This window comes from Prunus dulcis, chromosome 6 (genome assembly GCF_902201215.1).
Source record: "Prunus dulcis chromosome 6, ALMONDv2, whole genome shotgun sequence".
NCBI lineage: Eukaryota > Viridiplantae > Streptophyta > Magnoliopsida > Rosales > Rosaceae > Prunus > Prunus dulcis.
Genome location: NC_047655.1, coordinates 29,241,735 through 29,265,934, shown reverse-complemented (window position 1 = coordinate 29,265,934; position 24,200 = coordinate 29,241,735). Strand labels below are relative to the sequence as shown.

General features: G+C 38.5%; 7 protein-coding genes across 7 annotated transcripts; 4 read left to right on the top strand and 3 right to left on the bottom strand.

Moving 5' to 3' along the window:
* Positions 1–2,197: 2,197 nt before the first annotated feature.
* Positions 2,198–2,904, bottom strand: LOC117630971. Its single transcript, XM_034363857.1, has 2 exons — positions 2,698–2,904; positions 2,198–2,595 (listed from the first exon to the last, which is right to left on the bottom strand). Exons 1-2 carry the CDS (start codon positions 2,759–2,761, stop codon positions 2,426–2,428), a joined length of 234 nt encoding a protein of 77 aa, XP_034219748.1. The 5' UTR covers positions 2,762–2,904; the 3' UTR covers positions 2,198–2,425.
* A 2,269-nt stretch (positions 2,905–5,173) lies between these two features.
* Positions 5,174–8,407, top strand: LOC117630970 (isopentenyl-diphosphate Delta-isomerase I). The gene is made up of 6 exons (XM_034363856.1): positions 5,174–5,533; positions 6,542–6,597; positions 6,861–6,952; positions 7,473–7,575; positions 7,678–7,815; positions 7,932–8,407. Exons 1-6 carry the CDS (start codon positions 5,277–5,279, stop codon positions 8,183–8,185), a joined length of 900 nt encoding a protein of 299 aa, XP_034219747.1. The 5' UTR covers positions 5,174–5,276; the 3' UTR covers positions 8,186–8,407.
* Positions 8,408–10,201: 1,794 nt separating this feature from the next.
* LOC117631741 (putative 4-hydroxy-4-methyl-2-oxoglutarate aldolase 2) lies at positions 10,202–12,592 on the top strand. Its single transcript, XM_034365028.1, has 2 exons — positions 10,202–10,395; positions 11,791–12,592. The coding sequence occupies exon 2, from the start codon at positions 11,804–11,806 to the stop codon at positions 12,302–12,304; it is 501 nt and encodes a 166-aa protein (XP_034220919.1). The 5' UTR covers positions 10,202–10,395; positions 11,791–11,803; the 3' UTR covers positions 12,305–12,592.
* Positions 12,593–12,828: 236 nt separating this feature from the next.
* On the bottom strand, positions 12,829–14,427 carry LOC117632552 (seipin-1). Its single transcript, XM_034366066.1, has 2 exons — positions 13,786–14,427; positions 12,829–13,695 (listed from the first exon to the last, which is right to left on the bottom strand). The coding sequence occupies exons 1-2, from the start codon at positions 14,377–14,379 to the stop codon at positions 12,946–12,948; spliced, it is 1,344 nt and encodes a 447-aa protein (XP_034221957.1). The 5' UTR covers positions 14,380–14,427; the 3' UTR covers positions 12,829–12,945.
* A 232-nt stretch (positions 14,428–14,659) lies between these two features.
* Positions 14,660–17,238, top strand: LOC117631865 (putative pentatricopeptide repeat-containing protein At3g49142). The gene has a single exon (XM_034365190.1). It carries the CDS (start codon positions 14,960–14,962, stop codon positions 16,976–16,978), a length of 2,019 nt encoding a protein of 672 aa, XP_034221081.1. The 5' UTR covers positions 14,660–14,959; the 3' UTR covers positions 16,979–17,238.
* Positions 17,239–18,265: 1,027 nt separating this feature from the next.
* Positions 18,266–22,851, top strand: LOC117629885 (probable WRKY transcription factor 2). Its single transcript, XM_034362537.1, has 5 exons — positions 18,266–19,081; positions 19,764–19,943; positions 20,450–21,318; positions 21,411–21,569; positions 21,912–22,851. The coding sequence occupies exons 1-5, from the start codon at positions 18,809–18,811 to the stop codon at positions 22,645–22,647; spliced, it is 2,217 nt and encodes a 738-aa protein (XP_034218428.1). The 5' UTR covers positions 18,266–18,808; the 3' UTR covers positions 22,648–22,851.
* A 423-nt stretch (positions 22,852–23,274) lies between these two features.
* Positions 23,275–24,184, bottom strand: LOC117629890 (protein METHYLENE BLUE SENSITIVITY 1). The gene has a single exon (XM_034362542.1). The coding sequence runs from the start codon at positions 23,965–23,967 to the stop codon at positions 23,614–23,616; it is 354 nt and encodes a 117-aa protein (XP_034218433.1). The 5' UTR covers positions 23,968–24,184; the 3' UTR covers positions 23,275–23,613.
* Positions 24,185–24,200: the final 16 nt, after the last annotated feature.

The window sequence follows — 24,200 nt, the reverse complement described above, 5'->3', positions numbered from 1 at the left end:
CTGCCCTTGCTTACCTGCACGGGTGGAAGTGCTCTTAGTGACATGGAAGAATGGAGACGGCACATGGCAAAAGTCATCTAATTTGAGCCAACGTTAATGGTAATGCATATCTAAAGGAGCTATGTGATCAGAAAATAATGGACAAGGGTTTTGACAATTGACATCGCTTACTGTTTACTTATTTTAGGAAAGTGACACATGTTGGGAGAAAAAGAAAGAAAGTGCAAAAGAAAATGTTAGAAAGAAGGTTGCAAGCATTCCCTTTTTAAGTTTTTGATTTGATAGAATCCTTATTAAAAATTGGTACAATTCTTGGGAGGACAAGGTTATTAGGCCAATCAATCCCATCCTTCTTTTTTTCTCAAAAGGAAAAGGCAGGAGCAGAGAAGATACTACTTTTCCCCCAATTGGTTGGATGAGAGGGGGAAAAGAAAAACACACAAACTAATTTTTAATCCTCTCTAGGCTAACATCAACCTCCAAATACCCACCCATATTATATATACGAGCACTAATGATTCTTTTCTCTCTTTCTTTTGGACCCAAAAAAAAAAAAAACTAATGCTTCAATTCAAGTTGTCTAGTATCTATCTATCTGTCACTTCAAAAAAAGTATCTATCTATCTGATATTTAAAAGGAAAAGAAAATGTTGTCTTTTACCTGCGCTCAATTATGTCCGCTACTAACTCCGACTTCAGCTCCTCAAATCTTAATTCTGTCTGTCCGCTTTGAAGAAAAGCTCCTACTCATCCAATTCCAACTTTTTCTAACTCTTTCCAGCTTAGGTTCAATGTATCCAATTAGAGCAATTTCACCCATTTGCCCTTTGTCATGGCAAGGGGGGCTAGAGCAGCCACTATTCACGTAAATAGTTGCTGCCCTTGCAAAAAGTTGTGGTGTTTCCAACAATTGTCATGGCAACAACTATTCACATGAGATATGAGAAGAGAAATTTATATAGAGTTTTGGTGTGGGAAGTGAAAACTACAACTAAGCATTTATTTAAAAAAATCTGAAATTTTTTGTATTTTTTGTAGGTTTTTTTCAATTTTTTTTGTTGCTAACGTCAACAAACTGGGGCTAAAACTAAGGCAGATATTGCCTGGGGGCTAACTTGGGTTCGTGGGCCCCATCTCCTGCCAGGGCCACCCCTTGCCGTTGGAAACAAGTTGGGCGCATCGGTGGAATCGCTCTTAGGACTATTTGAAAGTGAGCGGAACACTGTCAGTGAGGTGACAAATCAGAACCAACAAGGACAGAGTAGATCCAATCACTTTTGATGTTTTATGTCTAGTTACTAGTTACATTCATCCAGAAGAATGTCCAACCGACTCCAAAAGAAAATTATAAATTTAGCTGGGATTTACCAACTTGACTTTCACATCAGTGGTAAATGATCACCCAGCAGTACCATCAAGAATTTTGTTTATGCTCCTGACTAACAGAAGCTAAATAATTTTTCAATGGATCCATCCAAAATTATTAAACAAAACAAAGTCAATTGAAAAATTAAGCAAAATTATAAATTTCTCTTAACTGTTCTGTGGGCTGTGTACAAAAAGAGAAGACACTGTATGATTCTGTTTCCAAAGGTTGTTTGCTCGAGTCTATCCAAACTCAAACAATCAATTTGACAGAACAAAATAAAATTTGGTCACCGGTAGACAACCCTTCCTTCTACAGCATCACTCTTGTAGAACCATGACTTTGGTGCACAAGGAAAGGAGAAATGAAGAATATACACAACTATGAGCATTCAACTCGTTAATGCATACACTTGATTGACCAATTCCATTCATAATCACAATTAACAATGGAAGGAGACCCAAAAATGGAACTCAAAGCACCAAAAGTTCAACTTCTACAACTGATCTAAACATATCATATTCAAAAAATTGGCCAGCTCAAAAAAAAATTTGCCAAAGATTATCTGTTTAAGCTCCCCACCTCATTGACTTGCCATATAATTGACAGGAAGCTCACATAGAAGCAATTACAAACATCGATAGATGTTTGTATAATCCTCCAGAAAATGTTATCTTATATATCCTTTGAAAGTTTTGATAAGCAACTTGAGTAGGAAGTTGGAAGCATGATCAGTTCTTCTAATAAGTCACTCAAAATTAACCTTGTCTAACACCAACCCACCATTAGGCAACGCAACAACAATAAATTGTTATGAAGCATCTCAAAACATTTAAATCAACGCCCATTTCTATATCAGCAAATTCATTCGCACCAGCAGAATAAAAACACGTAATACAGGAAAAACTTCAAAATGGGGTCAAAATGGTATCACTCAGAACATTCATCAAACACATTTCACACACTTGTCCGAAAGCCATAAACCCATTTCTCCGAACTCAAAAATAAACATCAAAGTTGAAGAAATCACAAAATAGAAAACTGGGATTGATGTCAAACCTATGGTTTCTCTTCTGGAATCAGTTCAGAGGACTGAGGCGAAGTGTCCACCAAGAGTGTATCTGTGTCGGTGGCAGTGGTGTCTTGTTGTTGTTGTTGCTGCTGCTGCTCAGCATTCATAAGGTTCTCCATGTCTCTCACCCTCGTCCTCACCACACTTGTAACCAGTACTAGAAGAAAAACGTATCCAATCCAATTATGAATATGAATAAGAATGTATGTATGTATGTATGTATGTGAAATTATAGATGGAGTAAGCGGAGAGAGAGTACCAGCGGCGGTGCCAAGGGTCCAGACCCAGAGAATCTTTAAGCCGGGGCTCAACTCTCTTGCCATTGTTTCTTCTATTCTATTCTAATTCTGTTCCTCTTCGTGCATTTGATCTGCTCTGCTTGCTTCAACTCTATTTTGCAAACTGTGTTTGTGTTAGTGTGATGGCACAACACAACACACAAACACACAAGTTTGCTCGGGTTCGCGTTTCGTCTTGCAAAGTCGGGTTTTACTTTAAAATCCGGTTTTCTTGCAAGTATTGTAGGCCTAGCCCAACCTTCGAGTTTGTGTTAGAATTTGGATCGTGTTTCTTTGGTCTGCCCCGTTAGATTTCGGGCCGAAAGGTCCTCCTTACAATTATTTATATATATAAGAGCTTCTATTAAGGGATTCATTAAATAAGTTTATTTGAGGAATATCTTTGTAGGGCTCACTCTATATTTTATTTTATTAATCCAAACCGTCTATGTTTTATATAATTATTCAAATATCATCTCTACAAAAATCACTTGAATCCGATATCGTTTGACCACTCAATTGTGTTATTGAAATTTTAGTACTTTCTTGAAGCACCGTGTTCATTGATTTTGTATGACACAATTGAATGTCGAAACGATTTCCGATTTGTCTACTTTTTTGCAAGGATAATCTATGAATGTAAACTTAAAAAATAAATAATTTGGATCGTTGGAAAAAAAAATTGTAGCATACCCTAAAAGGTGTCCCTCAAATAAAATTATTTGAGAGATCCCTCAATAGAAGTATATATATATATATATTTATTATGAAATATAAATAATTACTAAATGATCGGAACAACAACGTACTTGTAACTCAAGTTGTCAATATCATTTTACTTCTCTATATCTTAAATATAACATATATTATTGATTCTTTAATATCGCTTGTATCAATGATACTCTCTATTTTCTTAATGCACTTAACCAAGCAATGACAACTTGATACTACTAAGAGAAAAGGAAGAATGGTTGAAGAATCAAGTTTTTCTAACTTGTGGGATCTTATTTTTGTTTTGTTTTGTTCTCCTCAATATTGAATTCCCAATAGTAAATGTATACAACTTGGGTGTATTTGACTTCAGCCGGGATGACAAGGTTGACTACGAAGATCCCCGTGGGGTGGGTTGGTGGTAGGGCTTGCTAGGCTGGTGTTAGCTCTTTTTATTATTACTATTTTTATATATAACGTATACGGCCATTATGATTAAATTTTCAAATAACATTCAATTGCCCTTTTTTTTTTCCTTAAAAATAAAAAAATAAAAATAAAAAATTGAAAACACAAAATAAAACAATAAACACTAACCAAGATATACATCCATCCACCACACCACATATAGCAGCTGAATAAAGTAAAATTGAACTCCATGTATGAAAAGTCAGCTAAATTAATATCGGGCCTCGTGAGTCGTGACCAACACAACATATATGGTAGATAAAATAATTAATTTTGAAATGAAATTAAGTGTTCGAATTATTGTTTGATAAAGTAAGTAGTTACGGAGGAGAGCAGAGCAGTCAAAGGTAAGCTGGTGGGTCAATGTTGTCCAACTCCAAAACGGCATACGTTTTGACTTAAGCTGATACTAATTTGTAAATACCAATACTAATAAAAATAATGGAGAAGAGATCACTCCAGGCAGCCGGGGGAGTGGAGTGGTGACGGGGCCGGGGTAGTGATAATAAATCTTTAATGCTACATCCGAATATTATCAATCATTTTCTTAATATTTATTATATAAATTTCCAAATTTATAAAAAAGGAGCATAAAATATTTCCCTTGAAATTTCCTACCAAAACTGATAAACTACTCTTAAATCATAAAATAAAGCAAGGTCACACAAAGATAGATCTTTCCCCCCACCAACAAAAACAGAAAATAACAAAATAGTAGGAAATCCAATTACCATATGTGCCACAATCATCCAAATACCATGAATTTATCAGAACAATCATTTAGTCCCCTCACCAAGTGGGCTGCCATATGCATGTATTTTATCTTCCAACTGCATTATATATATAGTATATTTGCCACTCAGTTTTTTTCTTCCAACTGCATTATAAAGGTGGCCAATTCAACAACAACAACCACAAAATGGGTAGTTCATTAATAAGTGATCAATTATAAGGGATGAGCTGTAAACTCAAACATTGCTTAAACTTAATTTGTTTATGATCCAATTAAAATTATACGAAAATCAATTTTAAAATTATATATTTATATTTAAGAAAAAGAATAGACGTAACATAACGAACTTTTAGGGAGGTTTATAATAGATTAGAGATTTTATCATTTTATTTAAGAACATAGCGAGAATCAAGAATCAAACTTTAACGAGAAGTTACAAGCCCTATGATGTATTTAAATTGAAATACAGCATAGGGAGTTGAATTAGAAAAAAAATCCAATTACCAAATATAAAATATATTGTCTACCTACCATACCATTTAATTTGAGTATTTCTCTTGGACGGTGGAGGGGGAGGGAGGGGAATAGCAAAATAAAATTGATAAAAAGTCAGGCGGAGATTGCTATATATTATTATTCGGTATCCTAATGACTCTCACCACAGGAGCAGGCCTTCTTAACGCCGCAGCCAGACTCTCCTTCTTCCACAAATCTCACCATCATTATCCTCTTTTCTTTTCAAATTATCCTTCTCTCCGGTTCTCACCAACCTCTCTCATCTCCAACCCCACCTCCTTCGCTTCTCTCCCTGCCAGGCTATCTCTGTCTTTTAACGCCTCCACCATGGCCGACGCTCCTGATGCCGGCATGGACGCCGTCCAGCGCCGCCTCATGTTTGAAGACGAGTAAGTCCCCACCCCACTTTGCCCCTGCCTTTTACTCCTATTCACGCTTTTACCTTTCCGTTTCTTTTCACTTCTTACTTTTACTTATTCCTTTTCTGGTTGGTTTGGTTGATCTGTTTTACCTGTTTTGTCTTGTACTCTGTTTTTGCTGCTGATAAAGCGCTGGAACACTAAACCAAATGAAATCATAGGTCTGTTTTGCGGTCATATATGTTTTATTGGCTTATGTTTTTTTTCTTTCAATTGCTTTTGGTTCATCTGGAACAAAGAAGAAAGAATAATTAATCACCACAACACATGATCTTGAGGTCTTTTTTCTTTTCCTTTTTCCAATTCCTCCAGTTTCTAAGTAACCAAACAGAACCAACAGGAAGAACATAACTATATAATAAAAAAAAAAACAGATGGAAACGTAACTATCCTCCCGCTGTATGATATTTTGAAAACGCCATCATTAATTATGTCCTTTTGATAAGTTAACTAATAAGTCACATTATACAATCAATCAAATAAGCAAAATACATTATGCAAACGTAAATTTTCACTTCCTTTTCTTTGGCTATACAAGATGCGGTTTGCACTTTTCTTTGGAAAACAATGTTCATGGCATAATGTACTGTGCATGAGAGGTCTTTATCAAATTTTTGTTTACTTTAATTGCAGCATCGTTGCATTGAAGGTAGAAATACGATAGCCGTTTTAATAGTATTTTCCTCGTCTGGATGACTTGCTTTTCAGTCTTGGTCATTTTGTTGAAATGGTGGATGAAAAATGCTCCACCCTTTATTTATACAAAAGTTATTTTTAGAAAAAAGAAAAAAAGAAAAAAAGAAAAAAAGGGCAACTCCTCACTCTGCCACCGAACTCCTTATAAGAACGTCAATGCTGTACGTCCAATGAGTGCTGCCTGTCCTTTCTGATTTTATCCTTTGGAATTCAGTCCGATGTATATTCAAGTGTTAGTCATTTCCTGGAGCTGTCAATCTATTTTACTCTAAATTTCTGCAGATGTATTCTAGTGGATGAGAATGATCGTGTTGTTGGTCATGATACCAAATACAACTGTAAGTAATATTCTTTCCTATTTTATTTCACTGCCTAAAGAAAACCTGTAGTTAAAGATTAGATTTTGTTGACCCTTAGGATAGGAAAGGGGGAAGAGAATTTTGTGCTGGATCAGATGTTTGGATAAGAATGCTAGATTGGATTTTATTCACATTCTAGTATATAATAATGCCTGAATCTCTGGTGTTGATACAACTGTTGTGTTCTTTCTTGTAGCACTGTTTGTTGGTTTCTTAATTTGCAATGCTTCCTTGAACCGCAGGCCACTTGATGGAAAAGATTGAATCCGAAAATTTACTTCACAGAGCTTTCAGCGTCTTTTTGTTTAACTCAAAGAATGAGTTGCTTCTTCAGGTACATTGCTTGGATCATGCTAACTGCTAGCAAACAGGCTTTTAATATTTTGATTAGATATTGTGAACCTATCATGGCTGTTCAGAGATTATAATTTGTAGCTTTCCCGCCACGCACAAAAAATAAAAAAAATCTTGTCACACCTATCAGAAATCTGTTTAGCACGGATGGAGATTATAACTAGTTGTGTGTTTTGACATTTGAACTTTGAGACCTCTGGGGACCTGAAGTTTAACTAGTTGTGTGAATTAATGTTTGAAATTTGAGACAAAGGGGTTGGGGTTAAACCTGAAATTTACAGTTGTGGAAGCCTTCAGTTGAGAGTGGTCATTTGTAAGATGTTCCATACTAGTCGGGTGCCACATCTTGAAAGCTAATAATTGAATATGAAGGGTAAACGACTCTGTTTACAACTGGTGGTGGCATTGATCACTGATTTCATTTTTCTGGGCAGTTTTTGTTTATAAGCATTTGTAAATATGGTGGGTGACTACTCATTTTTGTCTGTCTTTTTCTGCAGCAACGTTCTGCAACAAAGGTGACATTCCCACTTGTGTGGACAAACACCTGTTGTAGCCATCCACTGTACCGTGAATCTGAGCTTATTGATGAGAATTCTCTTGGTATATTTCTCTACGTACCTCTATTACATTTGAGAGGCAACTTTACTTGTTCTATTGTGATTTTCTATTAAATTTTTTTTTTTCTCTCCATTTTGGTTCCAGGGGTAAGAAATGCTGCTCAAAGGAAGCTTTTGGATGAATTGGGTATCCCAGCTGAAGATGTGCCGGTTGATCAGTTCATCCCTTTGGGTCGGATTTTGTACAAGGCACCTTCTGACGGCAAGTGGGGTGAACACGAACGTAATATTCCAACTTTGGTTGACTGTACCTTGTTTTTGTTTAACACTCTAGATGAGGTGCCTTGTTTCAAAATTGTCATGTTCAACCTTAGTGTTTTATTCTTTTCTTGTTTGCAGTTGATTACCTTCTCTTCACGGTCCGAGATGTTAATGTGCATCCAAACCCTGACGAAGTAGCTGATATCAAATACGTAAATCAGGAGCAGCTGAAGGAGCTGCTGAGGAAGGCAGATGCTGGGGAGGAAGGTCTGAAGCTGTCCCCTTGGTTCAGACTCGTCGTGGACAACTTCTTGTTCAAATGGTGGGACAATGTTGAGAAAGGCACCATCAAGGAAGCAGCTGACATGAAAACCATCCACAGGTTGACTTAAATTCAGTCTGGGGGGATGGGGAAACTTTGATTGTTGTTAGTTGTTTTGTTTTTATTAAAAAATTCCAATAAATTTGGACTCATAAGGCGTTCCAATTACAAGTAGCCATTTTGTTGTTGTTTGATTCTGTTGTCTTCCCCGAAACAAGTTCTTATATGATATTCCGTGCTTTTGTAATGAAGTGATGATGAATCAATAAGAAACTTTTCACCTCTTTCATCATAAAACAAGGCCTGGAATTTCTTTTGCATGTATGTATGTATGGTCCAAACAGAGTAATAACTGTTCCTAAATCCAATCCAATGCTACCTCACCATAAAGAATTAGTTTCAGGGACTATTTTAGACTACTAGAACAAAGTAACAAATTTTTTCTTTTTGAGGGAGGCGATAGTATACTAAACTTACACACACTATACGGATGTTAAGAATTGAATTCAAGACCTTTTCTAGAAGGAGCAATTGCTCCAAATTACAACACTAGAGGGTCTTTTGCAAAGTAAGAAGTTTTGCTTTGTCTTTTGAAGGCATCTTGGACATCAATCTTTAAACGAGCAACAAACATAAGGTTAACCTGAAGAAGAGAAAATAGAACTCGTACCAAATCACAAAAGCAGTTCAGAAAAGTAAAAGCCAACATCAGATATGTTATGTTTTCCTTTCTACAGAATAACGTAGTATTAAGACTTCTACTAAGATGCCTGCAGCTATATAATGTCCCACATCGGCTGCTACAAAGGAGTATGGTGTGGTTTATATTCAATGACGAGGGGTACACGTGTTAACTTGGGGGTGTGGGGCCGGGATATGCACGCGAACCTTGAACCCTAAACCGAGCCCCGGCACATCGGGTGAGAGATTGGGGGTCTTTATCCGGTGTTTCCCCCGTGCGGTTAAAAAAAGAAACGCCGACGCCCCGCGTGTACAATTTCCCGCGTTGACAAAATTGCCCCTCGAGAGGTTTGAAGGTGGTACTGCTGGCCCCTCTCTGGTTGTATTAATAATCCAGGTGTCTCGCGGTTACTGGTTGTCCTCACCTCTCGTGCACCCCCAAAACGTTTTTATTTTTCTGCCTTCTTCACGACATTATATGATCAATCACTGACGCGTGAACCATTGATGGTGGCAATCCCATGTTCACATCATGCCACTCTCTCTATAAAACGCGTGAACATTGATGGTGGCATGTAGTCATCTGTCTGCCTCCACTTATTATCTAATTGATTTAACAAACAACTACGATAATTTATAAAGGTTTGATCTTTTCAAGCTATAATTCACTACACATGATTTATGAACAGTACGCTTTTATCTGATTCTCTAATGTGGCACAGAAAACAAACCACACAGAGAAAGAGAAAGGGGGAAAAACATCTCAAAATAGGTTTCTTTTTTCGTTTAATGTAACAAAACAAAAAGAAAAGTAAACTGTATAAGAATAAAGGGTTAATCGTTTTATTAATCTTTGAATTTAGATCTGATTTGTATTTGAGTACTTCAATTTTCAAAATGGTTCCTGTAGTCCTTTTAACTTTAGTTTCATTATGACAAATGGTCTAGCCGTTAATTTTGTTAATTTTTCTGTTAAGTGCAGGGATAAAATAGTATTTTTGTATCAAAATTAATTAAAATATGAATAAAAAGTTTAAAAAACTAAAAAATTAAAATTAAACTCTCTATCTCCCCCTTTATCCCGATTTCTACTCCCCCAAAACTTGAATTTTTTTTTTTTTTTTTGCTGATTTTTTATTTGATTTTCTTTTATTGTTATTTTAAAGATATTCTTTTTTTTTTTTTTTTGGTTTTAATATAAAAATATCATTTTGCCTTTGCATTTAACAGAAAAAGTGAACAAAATTGACTGCAGGATCATTTGTCCAAATGAAACTAAAGTTATAAGACCACGGGAACCATTTTAGAAATTAAAATATTAAAATATAAATTGGGTCAAAATTTAAGGACTAATAAAACGATTAACCCTGAGAATAAATAACGAGAACAAACAAGAAAAAAACAACAGCAACAGATGAAAAAGACTTCATTTTTCACGCGCTTTACAGCTTAACACAGATTCTCTTCTTCTTCCATCCCATGTTTATAGCGAGAGACACACTGAGTCATAAGTCACAACTCAGCCAACGACCCCGCTCTCTCTCTCTCTGTCTCTCTCTCTCACCGTGCTGTCTCTGGTTTCCTAGTGCCCCGTCCAAGGTAAACTTGATGTCCTTAGATTTCATCTCCTCCTTTTCCTGATTTCTTTGATCTGCTTGTCTTGATTGCTCGCAAAATTGGTATGGAAATTTCAAATTCAACAGTTTCCGGTCCAATTTATAGCATTTTCAGGCCTACAGAGAGACCCAATATGGGAATTCAATTTATTTAGTTTCCTTTCTCTATTGCTTTAGATCATCGGGTGTATTATTTGGATTTGAATGATAGACTTGATGAGATTAACACAAGTTGGTCTGATTAATAAATGATAATATACTTGGCATTGGCTCGCAACCATAAAGATCCAATCTTGCAGCTCAGTATGCATGTTTCGTGTTAACTTAGGAATGAATCATATTTGGTTTGTACTTGTAATCAGTGTGTTTATGTGAAGTAGATTTTATCTATTCATTTATTCCTCTTAACTTGTATCAGGAGATTTGGATTTATCATATCTAGTCCAGTTGAATTTCTGTAATTTGGCTGAATTTGCAAATTTGGGAACCATATGTATGTGTATTTGTTTATGAGAGGGTTCTGTTATTGAAAATGGCAACTTGGTGCAAAATGCTGCTGGTTAGGATTTCAAAAACTATGCCTCAGCTAGGGGAGACAGATATCAGCTTTATTTATTCAAAGAGTATCATGCATCCATCCATCCTAAATCTGATTGAATGTTTGAAATCGTTGGTACGTGTTAAGTCTCATCACAGGGGTCCTGTTTTATCAATTGGGTCTTCTGCCACAGCGATCTTCGCCATTCTCCTCTATTTGTCATATATATTTGCTCCTTCTTGCTCTGGCTGGCTGGTCATTGGTGTTTGTTGCAAATGCTCAAACCATCTTGAGCTTTCGCCTTTTCTTATCTTTAAGGGTATTCTGATGTGTATCTCAAATATCCATTTCTTGATTTTAATTTGAATTATTCCATTTCAGGCGCTGATTTTTCTGCTTTTACTTCTATTGATGATGGTGTGCACAAGACTAATATAGCAAGCTTTGTCTTGTGACCACTTAGCGTCTCATATAAAGCATACTTCTTCTATACACAATTGTTTGGGGGATTCTCATCTCTTTTTTTTTCCTTTCCCCTTTTGGTTTTGGACTGCGTTTTGCATGGTATTCTCTTCTACCATCTAGAAGTTTTTCTTTTTACTTCTAGTGAATTACGTGTTTATATTGTGTCTTTGTAATTTATGTCTTGAAAACTTATGCATCCACAAAGAATCTCTGCACAGTTTTCACTAAACCTCTGCCCTTATATTCCCCACTGTACTGATATATGCCAGTTAGTAACATTTAACCAAAAGCAAATAGCAATACTAAGATACTATGACCATCCTCCATGTGCTTTGGTCTTTGGCATAATTCATTGATCTATGTCCTACCCTGCAGGTTCTTGGAACAAATGGCCTTGGTAACAACTGCTGAAGTTTGCGACGCACACTCGCAGCTAATTGGAAGTGGTGATCTACGGGTGCTTGAGCCAATATTTCAGATATATGGCAGGCGACAGGTCTTCTCAGGACAAATAGTTACCTTAAAGGTATTTGAAGACAACGTTCTGGTTCGTGGGTTTCTCGAGGAGAAAGGCAATGGCAGAGTTCTTGTTGTGGATGGGGGTGGAAGCAAGCGGTGTGCAATATTGGGGGGCAACCCTGTAGTTCAAGCTCAGAATAATGGATGGGCAGGTATAGTGGTGAATGGCTGTATAAGAGATGTTGATGAGATTAATGGTTGTGACATTGGTGTGAGAGCTCTAGCGTCCCATCCCATGAAAGCCAATAAGAAAGGGATTGGAGAGAAACAGGTACCAATTACCATCGCTGGGACAAGGATCTGCGATGGGGAATGGCTTTATGCAGACACCGATGGAATTCTGATTTCTCGTACCGAGTTATCTGTATAAGAGATGGCTTAGGAAGGAAAACCGTGGTATACAAGGAGCCTCTTGCATCCAACCACTCACCTACTCATCATGTGATTTATTGTAAGAGAGCTGTTGTTGTACCATGGTTACAGGAAGATTTTCTCCTTTGGAAGACAAGTCTTTGCAGCATAAAAATGTATTGTCTTTGTTTAGTTGCTCCGATGTTGTACCTTGTTTACCCTGCCGTGCTCATTTTCCAACTTTCGATTGTATTAATCCACATTCCATGATATTAAACCGTTAACTATGCTTTTGGTTTCCCTTCTCCTTCACATTCCCAATCAGCTTAATTGCCATCTATGGTTTCATTCACAGCCTTCGCATAGTTCTAATATTAATTGCTTCATTACTGCATATGTTTTGATCATATGTATGTAGGGCCCCTGAATGTTCTTGTTTAGAAAAACAGGACAAGACCCAATTGTGAAAATTTAATTAGAGTTAATCTTGTGCAGATTCTTTCTTAAAAAAACATTTGATCGTCCCAGTAACTTAGTCATATAAATTAACTGAAGGTAACAAGTGCATACATAATCTACATGCCCTGCCATCCAGCAAAGCAAAGCTGTCATTATACAAAAGCATTCAAGATTCAACTTAAGGTCCGGCTCTCTCAAGCCTTATAAACACACTGATTCCAAGTCCCCAACATCTTCAGCGGCTACACTTGCATCTTCTCTGGTAATACTAATTGTTGAGGCTGCAGATGAGCCAATAGTTTCTGCAGCTCCCAAATCCAAATCCCCAGGTTGCAAATACATTGCCTTTCTTTTGCTTCTGCTGCGTTGCCATTTCCTCAACAACTCTTGAACATCCTCACTTTCAACGTCTCTAGATTGGGCTTGTGATTCCCTACTATGGCGTCGTCGTGGTCGTGGTCGAGATGTGGCTTGTGATTGTGTCTCGGTGTAACTTTGGTCACTGACATTTGCTGCGGCAGTAGCTGTGATCATTGTCATTGGCAGCAAGAGTGGTTTGCAGAAAAGTATGAGAATTATGAGGAACAAAACATAGGTATATAAAGAGGTCCAGACGTAAAAAGTCAACTTCCAACTGCGCACCAAATGTTTCATCCAAGGCAGCTGGGATTTCAATAAAATTTCAGCCTCGTACAACTGGGGAAGATACGAGGTTCCAGCTCTTGGTAATAAAGTTACTCTTATGGCTTGGGTTCTTGGAAAATGCCCTTCCTTATGCTCGAGTATTTGCATGGCTAACTTCTGGGTTTCTCCAGAGATTCCTAGTAGCAACGGTACGCCCATAAGAAATGTTCGTGTGAGTCTAACCGGGAGGCTCATAAATCGTAACATGCAGGGCTGGCTTGACTTTGCAATCACATCACCATTCACTGATAATAGTTCTGCACTCATCTGATGATCAATATATAATTAACCAATTAAATTGTTATTTAGCAACAAACCTTAATTTCAACCAAATTTATATGTATAAATTATACATACCTGAAAGACCCCAATGCCCCTGTTGAAATCAGATTCAGGCATCAATAGGACCAAAGAGACATAAAAAGTGTGTCCAACAGGAACCCCACCAAAAGCAAAGACAGCCGTTGGATGAGGGTCAGTGTAATCAAAGTGCAACCTGTCTCTCACAAACACAGGCTCCTCCACCCAAAGATTGACCAACCCAACACCCAAAAGAAAAGATAGAATCAAAACCATGACCAAAACCATACAGACATAAGCAGCCCCAAGCAACCCAAAACCAAGCTTCTTGAGGAGGATGGTGCTGCCATGTGTGAGGGTAGAGGGAACCTGGTGGACGGCGGATTCAACGGTGTCTTTGGTCTGCTCGACTTGGTGGTAAGACTCAGAGGCCACAGACAAGAGGGAAAAAATGGGGGCAGACAGAGTGGCCATGCAGTTGTAAATTAAATCTGCTTGAAAAGATACAAGCTTTGGGAACCACTCTGATGGTTTTGGTATCAGATACTCATCACAGTCATATTGGCCGTATTCTGCTTCATCATTCTCCAATACTGGTGTTTCTGGTGGTGGTGGGTTGCTGAAGGTTGATGTGGGCTGAGCAGGTTCCATGTCTCTTGAGACTCTTAACTCAGAGAGAGAGAGAGAGAGAGAGAGAGAGAGAGAGAGAGAGGTGTTTGCATATGTTAATTGAGTGTTGTAGCTAGCTGGTTAACACAGCATAGCAAGAGGGAGCTCCACCTGTACAGTGTAATGTTGCATGAAAGGAAAATATGAGACGTGGTAGCGCTGCTGTTTGACAAGTTGACATCTGTTCTGTTGTTTGTCCAGCTGCACATCATCATCATCAAATCATATTTCTTCTTCTTCTTTTTGTTTTGCTTTAAAGAAAAAAAAGAAAAGAAAAAAAAGCTTTGAGCTTTTTCTGTTCGTTGTTGATATTTGGACTCTGAAACATGTTTGGCCCATTGATTGATTGAACCCCCAAATTGGGCTGGGGTTTGAATATCAATATACGGTCTTCTGACACATCACCAAGCCGAAAACAGAGGATAGATACCAAAAGGAAAGTAGAGAAGGTAAAAAAGAAACTTGCACTAGTCTGTCTGATGCAGAAGCAAAATCCCCAACAACTCAATCCTCCTTATTGATCGTATTTCACAAACCCCTTAGAATTACAAAAACCAAGCACATGACATGCATATCACTGATAAAGCAAAGCCACACCCTTTTGTCCCTTAAAACTGTCCATGCCTCTATCCTCAGAACCCATCTTCACCTCAATCTCTTCCTCTGCACCAACCTCATTGCCCACTATGCCTCTTTGGGCTCAACCTCTCACGCCTATACCCTCTTCTCTGCCTTCTCTTCTTCCTCATCCTCCTCTGACGTTTTTCTTTGGAATGTGATGATTAGAGGCTTTGTTGACAATGGCCTATATCACAAAGCCATTGTTCTGTACAGTAAGATGTGGGAATTGGGTACTCAACCCGATCACTTTACATTCCCTTTTGTGCTTAAGGCTTGTGGGTACGTTTGTGATGATAGATTGGGTGTAAAGCTTCATGGGGATGTGATTCAATGTGGTTGTGCATCGGATTTGTTTGTGGGTAATTCACTTATTGGCTTGTATGGAAAATTTGGGCAGGTTGAGACTGCAAGAAAGGTATTCGATAAAATGCCCGACAGGAATGTGGTTTCTTGGAGTTCGATGATTGGTGCGTACTCGCAAAGTGGGTGTTTCAAGCATGGGTGGTTTTTGTTTGCAATGATGTTGAATGAGAGTATTAGACCCAACAGGGCTGCCATTTTGAATGTGATGGCGTGTGTTTCTAGAGAGAATCAGGCTGATGAGGTTTGTGGAGTTGTGACAGCTAATGGACTTGATTTGGACCGTTCAGTTCAAAACGCTGCCATGCAAATGTACGCACGGTGCAGAAGAATTGATGTTGCTCGGGGCTTCTTTGATAAAATCAGTGATAAGGACTTGGTGTCTTGGGCATCCATGATTGAAGCTTATGTGCAAGTTGATTTGCCTCTTGAAGCCTTGGAGCTCTTTAAAGAGATGAGAGTGCAACGGATTCTCCCTGATTTGGTGGCACTTCTGAGCGTGATTCGCGCTTGTTCAAATTTAGCATCGTTTCAGCAAGCACGCTTAATTCATGGACATGCTATTCGTTGCTTTTTCAAGAACCACATTGCGCTTGAAACTTCTGTAGTTGATTTATATGTAAAATGTGGAAGCTTGGTATATGCTAGAAGGGTTTTTGATGAGATGCGAGAAAGAAATATAATCTCATGGAGCACCATGATTTCAGGATATGGGATGCATGGTCATGGAAGAGAAGCTGTTAACCTATTTAATCAGATGAAGGCTCTAGCAAAACCAGACCACATTGCATTCCTGTCAGTGCTGTCAGCTTGCAGTCATGGTGGGTTGATTGCCGAAGGATGGGACTGCTTTAATTCCATGAGTAGGGATTTTCATGTAACACCAAGACCGGAACACTATGCATGTATGGTTGATCTTTTGGGTCGATCTGGTAGACTGAAAGAAGCATTTGAGTTCATTGAAAGAATGCCAGTAAGGCCAGATGCTGGTGTTTGGGGATCACTGCTTGGTGCATGTAGAATTTATTCAAATATAGAACTTGCTAAAATTGCTGCAAGACAATTATTTGAGTTGGATGGGGAGAACCCCGGTCGATATGTTCTCATGTCCAATATTTATGCATCTTCTGGAAAACAGAAAGATGCTGATAAGATAAGAGATTTGATGAAAAAAAGAGGGGTGAGGAAAGTAGCTGGTCACACCAGCATAGAGATAAAAAACAAGGTCTATACATTTGTGGCTGGAGATAAGTCGCATACTCAAACTGATTTAATCTATTCAGAGTTGGAGAAAGTGATAAATAGGATTCGACAAGAAGGGTACAAGCCGGATTTGAACTTTGCATTGCATGATGTGGAGGAAGAGATGAAGGAGAAAATGTTGTATGCGCATAGTGAGAAGCTTGCGATAGTTTTTGGACTGTTGAATTCAGGACCAGAAAGTGTTATTAGAATAAAGAAGAATCTGAGAGTTTGTGGGGATTGCCATACCGCTTCCAAGTTGATCTCTAAGGTTACAGGAAGGGAAATTGTAATGAGAGATGCTCACAGATTCCACCATTTCAAGGTTGGTGCATGTTCTTGTGGGGATTATTGGTGAACAGTGAGAGTTGTTTTAATTGCTAGAAATGATCCTAGAAAGAAAGCAAGGGGGAAGTGGATGGCTTACGAGATTATGGTTTAAGGAGGGAAAGGTTCAAAGAATCAAAGGTAGGTGCAGTGAGCAAATTTTGGGGTATACTTGTTTTTGTGTTTCTTTCTTCTTTTAGATCGGATTGGAATTATAGAACATTCATGAATTAAGTTTTAGGAAATTGTTGTATAGAAATAGATAGTTGGGAAGTAAATGCTAACAGAGAGCCGTTGGTAATCAATAACATCCTAATTATGAGGAATCCATTAAAGAAAAGAAAAGCCTATACATTGACCAGACTAGCAGTCTAGCACATTTGAATTCAAACCAAACATGTGGCTGGTAGATAGTAAAAGTAAAATTCCAAATTTACAGCACAGCACAGCAGTCAATCTCAATTATATAGGGACTAGGTATTTTGTACATGTTCATACGTGCTCTGTCTCTCTCTCTCTAAGTCTAAGGAGGAAATGCTCTCTCTCTCTCTCTCTCTCTCTCTCTCTCTAAGTCTAAGGAAATGTACATATTTTGTACACGTTCCTTCTCGTTCAATAACAAAAAATGTTACTACAAACAACAAGTACTACCTTATAATAAGCTCTAACATTAATTGCCACGTGTCATATGGTTTAGAGTTGAATGGTAGCCACGTGGCTCCTCTAACCGCATATTGTTTAGATTACACAAAGCTAACCTCCACCTCAAGATTTGCGGCTAGCCATTAGCAAACCAAATCCCACGCTTAAGTCCCCAACTCTCCAACACAACCTATTACGCATAATTAATTAAATAAATAAATTTGCAACTTATGAAGATAGAATTAAACTAATTATTATTGGATTAAGAAACAAGTACGGAAAATGAACCAAGTAAAATGGATTAGCTATATTTGGTAAGAGGCTAAGAGGATAGAGAACATGAAATACTTGGCAATTATTGCTTCATCATGTCTAAGACACATGAAATTAGATGAGGTTTTAACTTAAATAGAGTTTCAACTTTAAACACAAATGGGGGTTGAAATTAGAAACCAATGATATTAATAATAATAATAATAATAATAATAATAATAATGAAAATTTGATTTGAGAAGAAACAAACTTTATCTAGATTTACGTAAGACATTGAAATGAAATGAACACGTATTTGAAGTTTGTTTAAGTTCTTGGTTGGTATCCATCCATGCGATTTTAATCAAGATATAAGAGGAGGAGGAGGAGGAGGAGGAGACGAGGAGAGGCAGTAGGAGCAGGAAGGAGGTTTTTTTTGGGTGCACGCATCATCAGCCAGCCAGCCAGCCAGATTATTTCGTGGGTCCCACACTCGAAATTGTTCTTGGTTAAGAGAGTGACTGATCCCCCTCACTCTTTTCTTCGGGCAAACCGGCAAAGGCACTTCTTTTTGTTCTTCTTCCTCTCCTCTCCTCTCCTCTCCTCTCCTGCAACAAAAACAAAAACAACTGAACCCAACTCTCTCTCTCTCTCTCTCTCTCTCTCTCTCAAAATCCAAACCATTTCTTCTTGGGAACCTCTGAAAACACATAATTGTTTGTACCATAATACACATTGAAACTTGAAAAGCCTTTTCATTTCCTCAAATTCAATTCAATTCATTTCATTTCATTCAATAGAATAACAAAAAAGGTTTCAGCTCCAGAATTACTCAAAGAGGAGCTGAAACCAAACCAAAGCTAGGGTTTTTACAATTCTTACACCACTCAGAGAGAGGCAGACAGTCACAGCCTTCTTGTCACTCTAACAGGGAATTATTAAACCAACAGACGAAGAGAGCATAAAGATGGGATTTTTAAGAACCATGGACCAAGAAGACGACGCCGTTGCGGAGAACAAAACCAAAGGTTGTGGACCTGGTGCTAACACCATTAGTATAGCAGAGAGGAGGGCAGCCAAGTGTGGATTCAATGCGGAGAGGATCAATACGGCGCGTTTTAGGACAACAAGCCCTTTGCCTTCGCCGGCAGCGGCTGCCAGGTCCCCCTGCCTCACTATTCCACCTGGTATCAGCCCCACGGCTTTGCTCGACTCCCCCATGATGCTCCCCAATTCTCAGGTTTTTTTTTCTTCTCGTTTGGGGTTTTCTTATTTTTGGTAATTTTGATGCAATTCTTTTGCTGTTGTAAATTTTGGGGTTTGAATCGAGCTAAATGTGTGAGATTCTATCTGGGCTTTGTTTGGTGATTTTCTGATCAACGAAACGTATAATTTTGATCAACGAAACCTCAATATGTGAATTTTATGGGTCTGGCTGGAAATGGTTAATGCAATTGGTAGTAGGGTAGAAGTACAAGCGGAAAAAAAAAATGTAATTTACTTCTATTTAGTACTTTGCTGCTACTCTTTAATTATTATTAACTGACATTCCTCATGTTGGGTACGCTAGTTCTCTGAGAGTGTGTTCTCAACATAATATGTTATTTTTAAGAAAGAAAAGTAAAACATCTGAATTTGTGATTATGCACTTCCAGATCCACTTTTTGTATAACAGTCTCTGCTTTGTAATTTCTTGGTTTAAACTGAGGTTTGTTAAGGGACTGGCAGCTGAACTAAAGGACAATCACCATAACCAAGAAGGCAAACGAACATTGTGGACGTTGATAGTTACAAAGTTGACAAAAGAAATTTTATTTTTTTGGTGTGGGAGTGAAGTTAATTATGGAAAGTCTTAAATGATGTCTAGTAATTCCTGCTTGATGCTGTTTGATATGCGATCTTCAACTCTTATATTCTTCCAGGCGCTCCCATCTCCAACCACCGGAACTTTTCCGTTGCTTCCTCCCAGTGATGACAGTTCAGTGCTGAAATCTGGAACTCATGAAGATGGTCACAGGGGGAGTGATTTTGGTTCATCCTTCACATTCAAGAGACAGGGCAATCCCAAATATCTGCCAGGCTATTCTAGTTTCGAAAATCAGGTAATGGTTACATGGCATGTTTCTTTCGTCCAAAAATAATTAGGGATTAGATGCCTCAACTTAATGTTTTGGAACTCAGTAGTATTAAACTCTTAAGCTGGAGAGAGGTTTTTTAACTTCTTTTTTGGTCTAATTACTTTTTCCAAATGTGGCGTCACAAGATATTGGTATTTTAATTACTAACCTAGTGATTATGTTATATCTAAATATAATATTTAAATTTTCAATTGTAACCATGAAAAACCTTAAAACAGTATCTCCTCGTAATCTCTAGCTGTAATTTTATACATAGTTGTTGGAAACAACTTTGTATGGTTCTTCGATACACATGCGCGCATATCTTCAAAGCATGAATGTCCAAAGGTACTTTGTTTAAACCAAAATGTTAATGGTCCCTGTGTAGATTTTGATAAGTTGCCATAGGGATGAGCTGCTAAATTCAGTAATTTATTTACGATTTTTATGTGAGATTGTGTTTGGATTAATTTCTTTCCATTGTTCCTCAGGGATCTACTGTTGACTACCAATCTCTGGTTTTGGAGCAACAACCAATAGATTTTGAATTCCCAATGGAGTTTCCGGAAGAAGCTAATGCAAAGAACTATGCTGTGGATCCATCCACCCATGTTAAAAACTTAAATAGTGGGATTCTGAATGCCAACTGCGTAGACTTGCAACGGTCTAATTCAAGCGCAGCTAGTGAACAAAACTCACTTCCCAAAGAACCGATTCATGGAGAGGACGTTGGGAGCCACCCATTTTTGGAAGGAGAGCATAGAGGGTCATACCCATCTGCAGGAATGGTCAGGACTTCAGAAGATGGATATAATTGGAGGAAGTATGGGCAGAAACAGGTCAAAGGCAGTGAATATCCAAGGAGCTATTATAAATGCACGCATCCAAATTGTCAGGTGAAGAAAAAGGTGGAACGATCCTTTGATGGTCAAATAACAGAAATCATCTACAAGGGAGCTCCTCATAATCATGCAATGCCTCAGCCTAATCGTCGAGCTGGAGCATCACTTGGATCATCATTTTCATTTGATGAGACGTCAGAGATGAGTGAAGGAAGTAGGGCCTCTGTCAAAGTTGAAGGTGGGTCAGTTTGGACAAATATTCAGTCCGGTAAGGATATTAAAACTGGTTATGATGGGAGGGCTGAAGGTCTGGAAAGGACATCCTCAACATCTGTTGTTACCGACCTTTCTGATCCATTATCAACTACCCAAGGGAAATCCATGAGTATCTTTGAATCCGCAGAAACTCCAGAGTTTTCATCCACACTTGCTAGTCATGATGATGATGATCGGGCCACCCAAGGAAGCATATCACTTGGAGATGATGCAGATGATGAAGAGTCTGAGTCAAAAAGAAGGTATGTCGTTTTCCGTTTATCTTACAGGTGTATATTTCCAGGCCACCATGACTAACCAGGATATATTTTCCTGCATTGATTTTCCCTTCCAGGAAGAAAGAGAGCTGCTTGATTGAACCAAGTTTGGCATCCAGGGCTGTCCGTGAACCAAGAGTAGTTGTCCAAATTGAGAGTGAAGTCGACATACTTGATGATGGCTATCGTTGGCGGAAGTATGGGCAAAAAGTTGTCAAAGGAAATCCAAACCCTAGGTATGCTCTCTCCCTCTCTCTCTCTCTCTCTCTCTCTCTCTCTCTCTCTCTCTCTCTCTCTCTCTCATCATAGTGGTTGGACTACTGTGTGGATTTCTACTGAGTTATGACCATAGAAGAGTTCAGGAAAAAAAAGAAACAGAGGATGGCATTTCTTGGTCTAGTGTATTTCTTCAAATAAGATTAAAAACTCATATTCCTTATTTTCACAATTTAGGTTGCATAAAATCATTTGAGCATATACTGGGGTATGTTCAGTTCTCATGATGGCTGGATAGCGCTTCTGCTTCCAATCATAAATATGTATGCAATTAATCTTTCTACTTATTCTTTATCTTATAGGAGCTACTACAAATGTACAAGTGCGGGCTGTTCAGTAAGGAAGCATGTGGAAAGGGCCTCCCACAATCTGAAATTCGTAATTACAACATACGAGGGAAAACACAACCATGAAGTGCCCGCAGCGAGAAACAGTAATCACATAAATTCAAACGGTGGCAATGCACATCCATCTACTGCCAATGCTCAGCCAGCTCTTGCATTACCCAGGAGTAGCAATAATCCAAAGCCTGAGACACAAGTACAAGATCTTGCACCTCATTTTGATAGAAAACCGGAGTTCCATGAAGAATACCTGAGATCTAGTTTTCTTGGGAATTTCAATAATGACTTGAAATTTGGAGTTCCCTCCATTTACCAAATGAAATATCCTCTGCAAAATACCATGCCATATAGCTCGTTTGGACTACATGCTAATCACGGTGTGACCCATCAGGCTGGTTCTGTTGTGCCAGACTTCCCAATTTCACTGCCTTTAAACCTTCCCCCATCTGGGAATCTCCCTCTCTCAGGTTTTGATTTCAACAATGGAAAATCAGTTTGTCCAGTACAGCCTTATTTTTCGGGACAGCAGCTGCAGGAGGATGATGTAAGGTTCCTAAAGCCTAAACAAGAGCAAAAGGATGATAACCTTTATGATGCCTGTTTGCCCATCATTGACCAGGCAAATGCATCATTGTCGTCGTCATCATCATCATCGCTGTTATATCAAAGGATCATGGGAGGTTATCCATCATAAAAATTTTGTTTTTGCTTCTGAAGCAGTCATCAATCGTACTAGTCATCCAGTTTTGTTTTCTTTGAAATTTTTATTGTGATAGTTGTTTCTTCTCGTTTTCAATTAAACATCTGATAAAAATCCTATACAAATTTCATACAAGGGTTTACTTTTTTTTTCATCAACTTTTATCTGTAGGAACAAATACATCCATAGACTTTTATCTGTTGCCACTCTCTCTCTCTCTCTCTCTCTCTCGTGCATGTTTTGCTTTATTGCAATTGGCAGATACCTTGGAACCCTAGATGTAATATATGCCAGTTTATGACTCAGGACTAATAGAAGTAAAACTGATATTTCCCATGCCCCAAACTTCAAACACATAACTTGCTGTACAACGATAAAAGACGAAACTGGTTACGGCAGATACAGCATTTCGCATACGCCATAACATGAATCCCATATAGTTAACAAGGGGAATTCTAACAATATGGAGACTAAATTCACGCCAGATTCTCAAATGATGAACGAATCTGAAACTGGTAAAAGAAAGGGGTTTGAATTGGAAATTGATGAACCGCCCATGCCAAAACCAGTTTAGTGAATTGACACAAACACAGAACTTGCAAAATAAATCAAAATCAGGTATAGGTTTCTTCGGACTAAGAAAAGACCCCTTCTTTTTACCCACCATCGGCTATTCATTAATAATCAAGATCAACATCAGGAAAGAAAATGATTTAAAGCACATTCCATAAACCACTCAATTCTGAAACATTGATCATCTTGATGACCTTAGACATAGAAGAAACTAATATACATCACATAAAATTCCAAAATTAACCAATACCCATAAAGCACTGCCAACCAAAACAAGCATGGCTCTGACTCCGACCCTCTTACCCAATCTAGTAAACCTACCACTACCCGCGAAAGCACCAGAAAGCCCGTTCCTTTGGTTGATTTGATTTGACTTTTGACTGCAATTCACTTCTTGAGACTGCCGCGAACGCCAGGTCGTGGCTTGTTAGCGTCCTTGGAGGGTTCTGCGACTTGGGTGCTGGTGCTGGTGCTGGTGCTGGTGCTGGCATGGCGATTCACAATCTTCTCCTCCTCAAAAGGGATCTTTGGATGTCGAGCTTCATGGTGAATCTGCATCGACTTCACGTCCGGTGCCGTAATCTTGCAGTGCGGGCACTCCATCTTGGCGTGCCCTCCCTTCTCTTTTCCGGTCCGGTCAGCGATTCCGGCTTTGCCGCCGCCGCGGTTGGTGGTCGCGGCGTCGATCTTGGCCGCGATCTCCTTGGCTGTGTGCTTCTTCGGCTTGGCTTTGCCTGTCATCTTTGACGATCAGTTTGATCTCAAGAGAAGGGATTTGGACGTGTGAGGTGAATTAGACACAGGAAACCCTAACTCTAACACTGGAGGGAAAGATATTGAGGGAGTGCGTGTGTGGGTGCGCGGTGTGTAATACTCCCATATATATATATATAGGGTTTATCTGTCTTTGATTATGACTTGGTGTGGTAAAGTAAGGATGTTTGTGAGCTCGGTGACGTGTGGAGCTCTCATTG

Coding starts and splice junctions, on each gene's coding strand:
- LOC117630971 (XM_034363857.1), bottom strand. CDS start 2,761: ATGGCAAGAGAGTTGAGCCCCGGCTTAAAGATTCTCTGGGTCTGGACC. Junction 2,596..2,697: donor GACCCTTGGCACCGCCGCTG/GTACTCTCTCTC, acceptor TTTTTCTTCTAG/TACTGGTTACAAGTGTGGTG.
- LOC117630970 (XM_034363856.1), top strand. CDS start 5,277: ATGACTCTCACCACAGGAGCAGGCCTTCTTAACGCCGCAGCCAGACTC. Junction 6,598..6,860: donor TCATGATACCAAATACAACT/GTAAGTAATATT, acceptor CTTGAACCGCAG/GCCACTTGATGGAAAAGATT. Junction 7,816..7,931: donor CAAGTGGGGTGAACACGAAC/GTAATATTCCAA, acceptor TCTTGTTTGCAG/TTGATTACCTTCTCTTCACG.
- LOC117631741 (XM_034365028.1), top strand. CDS start 11,804: ATGGCCTTGGTAACAACTGCTGAAGTTTGCGACGCACACTCGCAGCTA.
- LOC117632552 (XM_034366066.1), bottom strand. CDS start 14,379: ATGGAACCTGCTCAGCCCACATCAACCTTCAGCAACCCACCACCACCA. Junction 13,696..13,785: donor GGGGCATTGGGGTCTTTCAG/GTATGTATAATT, acceptor ATTGATCATCAG/ATGAGTGCAGAACTATTATC.
- LOC117631865 (XM_034365190.1), top strand. CDS start 14,960: ATGACATGCATATCACTGATAAAGCAAAGCCACACCCTTTTGTCCCTT.
- LOC117629885 (XM_034362537.1), top strand. CDS start 18,809: ATGGGATTTTTAAGAACCATGGACCAAGAAGACGACGCCGTTGCGGAG. Junction 21,319..21,410: donor GAGTCTGAGTCAAAAAGAAG/GTATGTCGTTTT, acceptor TTTCCCTTCCAG/GAAGAAAGAGAGCTGCTTGA. Junction 21,570..21,911: donor AAAGGAAATCCAAACCCTAG/GTATGCTCTCTC, acceptor TTTATCTTATAG/GAGCTACTACAAATGTACAA.
- LOC117629890 (XM_034362542.1), bottom strand. CDS start 23,967: ATGACAGGCAAAGCCAAGCCGAAGAAGCACACAGCCAAGGAGATCGCG.